The sequence below is a fragment of the Rhinopithecus bieti genome, unplaced genomic scaffold (genome assembly GCF_001698545.2).
Source record: "Rhinopithecus bieti isolate Rb0 unplaced genomic scaffold, ASM169854v2 scaffold_4816, whole genome shotgun sequence".
NCBI lineage: Eukaryota > Metazoa > Chordata > Mammalia > Primates > Cercopithecidae > Rhinopithecus > Rhinopithecus bieti.
This window is the reverse complement of record NW_016804543.1, coordinates 1,436,101-1,441,775: the sequence shown is the minus strand read 5'-3', so window position 1 is coordinate 1,441,775 and position 5,675 is coordinate 1,436,101. Positions and strand designations below refer to the sequence as shown.

General features: G+C 39.2%; 1 protein-coding gene across 1 annotated transcript in view; it reads right to left on the bottom strand.

Annotated features, from left to right (window-relative positions):
* The window catches only part of LOC108527668 (membrane-associated guanylate kinase, WW and PDZ domain-containing protein 1-like), a 587,159-nt gene that overhangs the window by 5,772 nt on the left and 575,712 nt on the right, over window positions 1-5,675 (bottom strand). Inside the window, exon 4 of the mRNA XM_017869080.1 lies at window positions 4,278-4,484. Within this exon, the coding sequence (XP_017724569.1) occupies window positions 4,278-4,484 (207 nt within the window). The remainder of the gene's footprint in view (window positions 1-4,277; window positions 4,485-5,675) is intronic.

The following is a 5,675-nucleotide window of genomic DNA, read 5'->3' as shown; positions in this document are numbered from 1 at the left end:
AAAAAAAAAACTAGCCAGGCGAGGGGGCGGGCGCCTGTAGTCCCAGCTACTCGGGAGGCTGAGGCAGGAGAATGGGGTAAACCCGGGAGGCAGAGCTTGCAGTGAGCTGAGATCCAGCCACTGCACTTCAGCCTGGGAGACTGAGCGAGAGTCCCGTCTCAAAAAAAAAAAAAAAGTGTCAGCAACCTAATGTTTAAGAATATCAGGGATTATTGAAAGAAAAAAGCCTAGAAACATGATTAAGTAATGTTTTGATGTCTCTCAGAGGTGTTCATGAATGAACCTGTTACTTTTTAGTTTTTTTAGTTGTAGTGATTTGTTGCACATTCTCTTTCTTATTTTTTTTTATTTTATTTTATTTTATTTTTTGAGATGGAGTTTCACTCTGTCACCCAGGCTGCAGTGCAATGGCGCAGTCTCGGCTCACTGCAACCTCTGCCTCCGGGTTTCAAGTGATTCTCCTGCCTTGGCCTCCTGAGTAACTTGGATCATAGGCACCGGCCACCATACTCAGCTAATTTTTGTATTTTTAGGAGAGACAGAGTTTCACCATGTTGGCCAGGCTGGTCTTGAACTCCTGACCTCTGGTGATCCGCCCGCCTCAGTCTCCCAAAGTGCTGGGATTACAGGCATGAGCCACCGTGCCCCGCCCTTGTTACACACTTTCTAAGGTGTCTCTAAAAAACACAGTATTTTTGCAAAAGTCTTTGTGTATGTAACTGTGCTTTGGCCAACAGTGTAACTCTACCTTCATTAAGCCCACATAGGAAGTGTTCTTTCTCAAGGACTCTTTTTAGGCCCATAATTTGGGCATAATTTGTAGAAGACTCTCCCATTGCTTTGTGTTCACAGTCAGTTCCACGGTGAGCATCTGGGATGACTGCCCACCGCTCAGCTTCTGCCTTAATCAATGACTCCAGAAAGGAGGGGTGGGCTGCCTTCTCAGGATGCTTCTGGCCAATAGGCTCCCTGATCTTTTGTCTGCAAACAGTCCCAGCATTACTTAGGCATGTTATTGAGACAAACCTTCTTCAAAAGACTCAAGCAAAAGGCAGCTAAGATAGAAATAGCAGCAAGTTATTAAAAATATCCTGGTAAATATCATTTTAATGACTCCATAATATTTCTACATTTTGATATGATGCTCATGCCATTATCATAGCTGGCCCAAGCAGGAGCCAACACTTCATTATGCCACTGTCACTCTACATGCAAAGTGGCTGGTGGATTCCTATTTAATGTGGTTCAGAACATGAAATGCTTTGACACCACTAGTTTCACATACGTATGGACTGGGTACTGTTAATTATGTGAAAGATCTAGCATGAGTTAGTGTATGACAGATTGTCAGCTGTCGCAGGTGTAGTGTTATAATTGAGGGGACAGTCAACATGCTCCATACGTTGTGAAGAGGTCCCATCACGTGCATATCTCAAGGCCACTTTTTCCTCAGTGCATCCTACTGGCCTTCTTGGTATCAGACAAGAACGTGAGGAACACAATCAGGTGCCACTTAGCTTTCTGTTTTGTGTGGAAACTAATCATCAGACTGACTTTGGCAATGATGATCTGGGCCCACAAGTTGTTCTAAGATGCCAGGATTTCAAGTGGGGATTTTATGGGGTCAGATTTTCTGAGGCATGGCTTCTAGAGAGAGATTGATAGTAGTTAGAAATAGGAAACTGCATCTAGACTTACAGTCAACTACCTCTACTTTGTTCCTTATTTCTACCAAAAAATCTATTTAATAAATGAAGGACAAATACAGGCGCACAAGCTTCTTGGGGACCACCCAATCTGCTTGGCAGAACTGTTTTGCTGCACACTACCCCCAAGGTCTTCTGTTTCTGTGACCACAACTATGGTTTAGGTTATACCATCATTTGCTATTCTTATTTATCAAAATATCAAGGCATTAAAGTATGAGATTATTTGAAAGAAATGTTAACATGTTTTCTTTATTATTATTATTATTATTATTATTATTATACTTTAAGTTCTAGGGTACATGTGCATAACGTGTCAGCGTTTGTTCACATATGTATACTTGTGCCATGTGTGTGCTGCACCATCCACACACCATCGGTCAGCCCCAAATGCAATTCGTCATTTATATCAGGTATAACTCCAATGCAAACCTCCTCGCTCCTCCCCCATGATAGGCCGGTGTGGATGTTCCCTTCCCTAGGTCAAGATGATCTCACTGGTTCGGTTCCCAACCTATGAGTGAGAACTGCGGTGTTTGGTTTTTGTTCTTGCGATAGTTTGCTAAGAACTGATGGTTTCCCAGCTGCATCCATGTCCCTACAAAGGAATCGTCAATACTCATCTTTCTTTTATGGCTGCATAGTATTCCATGTGATATTGGCCACATTTTTTAATCAGCTCTGTCACTGTCACAGATGGACATTTGGGTTGATTCCAAGTCATGATCTGTTTTCATTTTGGTAAGGGCTACTATAAACATACGAAAGATTCCTAAATGAATGAAACCAGCTGATTTCAATTAAAACACAGGTACAAGGTGGCAAATTTCTTCTAGATATTACAACTATAGGGCAGGCACTGGCCTAACCCATTCTAATAGAGAAAATAAGAAATTTCCATGGAGTCAAATTCATACAGCTAGAAGGGGAAACTCAGAAAGGACCTAATCCTAGCAAGTCATTTTATACATGGATGAGTTAGGCATAATGTTCCTAAGAAGACAACTACCAAGAGCCAAGCACGGATAATAAACAAATCTCTTCTGTCTTTACCTGACACTTCTTGCACAAATGTTGGGCTACCCAGTTGCTGTAACAATAAACTCATCCAAAAAATTTTATTGCCATTTGACAAATTGTAGGCTTCTGAGCTTAGTTAATAAATTTTTAAAAACCTCAGTGAGGCCCATACAGGTTGCAGACAGCATTCATAAATAGCAAACTTTTCCTAAATATTCTGTTAGAGTTGGCAGCACAGGGGAAAACAGTCTAGTAATCTCTCCCTTCCCCAGGGCTGATGCTCATCAATAACCAAAATATGGTAATGTGAGAAAAGGCCACTATGGGAGAGGATAATCTCATATGTTGAAAATGGATAACTTATTCATAGCTATAACTCTAAAATATTAAATACAATATTTAAGTACAGGAACAACAGAAGAAACAAGGTGTTCTTTTAATGCACAACACTATAGACTGAAGTTACTCCTATCTTATTCAGCTGTTACATTTGGAGTTACTATGTAAGGTCAAATCCTTATATAGTAAAAAATATTCTTGAGCTCTTCTGGGTCACTGCACTAACCCAAAGAACACACAACATTATTATTATTATTATTATTATTATTATTTTATTTTTTTATTTATATTTTTTGAGACAGAATCTTGTTCTGTCACCCAGGCCAGAGTGCAGTGGTGCAATCTCGGCTCACTGCAACCTCTGCCCTCCAGGGAACACACATTATACCCTGTGAATGGCGCCCCCTGGAGTTGTGCAATATGGCCTTACCCAAAGGCCTTGTCCTTAAAAATCCCTTCACAATTATGTTGTGCACATGTACCCTAGAACTTAAAGTATAATAATAATAATAATAATAAACAACCCTTCATAAAATACAACATACTTAAGCTCAGAGGTAGACAGCCCTGAATATAGATAAAATAGAGATATAATATAGCCAGGAATACATAGGCTATATAATATAGAATGCATATATAGGATATAATGATAGAATTTTACTTTTCCATCTTTCCCCCTTTTAAGGCATATAGCAATTTTGCATAAGTTAATGGAACACATAACATCCTTCCATTATATCTCTGCTTTCAAAGACATAAGAGGGTCCTGCTGGCCTTCCATACAGCATCAACTGACATTACACTGATAAAACACATTCTCATATTTTGCTTCATAGCAATCAGCCATAATGATAGAGATGCTGCAAGATTCCCCCCTCAAAAAAAAATCAATGAACAAAATACAGCTATTTATATACACATATCATTTTGAAGAGAAAGAAACCATGCTGATTTCTCATTTTCCTTCTTCATACATTCACCCCCAGCTCCTTTAAGGTATTCTGGTGAAGTTAAAATATTCCTGTTAAGGGGCATGAAAAGAAGACCAGGGAAAGGACCATCTCTTCTGCAAGCACTGTGTGGTCCAAGTTTGAATTTTGGCGACCCCACAAAATCCCTCTTGAGAACAGCATCCTTTTCAAAACTGTATGCAAAAGCCTCCTTGTCATCCCTTCCCCAGGTCCATTGAGGGCAACATGGTCTGACCTTTACCTGTAAAGCTGCTGTTCATTTCAGGAATGTCATCCTCCTCCTCATTCTCCGCATGGACTATGCCAGCATTTTGCATATCATTGTAGGACTTGGTTCGCTTCGGGGTCGACTGCTTAGAGCCAGACTGAAGGCTTTGCAAGGCATCCGTCGTGATCACTTTCCCACTGACTGGCTGGCTAGGAGGCTTGGGTGTCCCATAATAGTTTCCTAGGTGATAGAGAGACACATTTGCATGTTTCAAAAGGAATACTTTGTTTTTTTTTTTAAGACTTCACATCCAAATCTCTAGTCACATTAGAAAAAATTAAACTAGAAAACCAGAACAAACTGTATTTTATTTCTGGAGTGGGTTAGAAAAGATGTCTTTCCTATCCAGCTAGACACAGTGATTTCAGATGGGAAGAGGAAAGCTGTATTGTTTTAGTGCAAAGAACCTACTAGGGCTAAAAACAAAGGAGGCTATGCTGAATAGTAAACCTTCCTCCTCATTACATTTGAATATCAATTGGTCATCTTTTTACATATATGCACCAGCATAATGCTGAATCCAATTTAGAGCAAGACTCACAGAAGATAAAAAATTCATTACTGCCGGCATCCTTACAGGCCTAAAAAGTTGAGGTCACCTTCCGTTAATAAGGGGACTCGTCAAGAGGGAACCAGGGCAATATTTAAAAAGAAAGACAGTAAACCCCACGTGGCGCCTCTTTAGCTGAATGGCAGGCTTGACTCTCAGAGTTGTGAGGGGTAGGAACAAACCCTTGCCAAGTTTTAACAGAAAACCCTGTGTCAGTGGTGGCACCCAGTATGGGTCACTCTTCCAGTAGTGGCCCATCTTCACTTTCAGCCACTCTTTCCCAGTTTGATTTAGGTCCCTCTATAGTGTGCTATGTGATTCTCACTTGTACATAAATAGATTTTTACATTTTAATTTTTTTATTTTAATAGATACATGTATTTTTAATTTGCTATAGAGAAATCTCACTGGTAAGTTATGATAGCAATATAAAGTTTGCCTTTAGAATTTAAGAAAAAAAGCAATACTTTAAAAAATTGACTTATTTTTCACTTGAAGTTTAAAAAGACAGTTTTATATAATAAGAAATCAGCTGAATACATAATAGTGATGGTAGTAATAAGAGTTTCCTTTTGAAAAGTTAAAAAGTCAGCTATTTTTTAAAAGTTATTTTAAAGATAACATTAAATAAATAATACGTGTTCTCCATATGAACAAAATCATAAAGGGTGGTTCATCAAGTTTGAAAAACACAGTTGATAACAATAATATTCAGTGGCTACATGATAAAAGACATCAACCTTAGAATGTCATCGCTCCATTTACCACTTCGCATCTTTCAGAGCAAGGCCAGGAAGATAGGAAATGATTCTGAGATACTG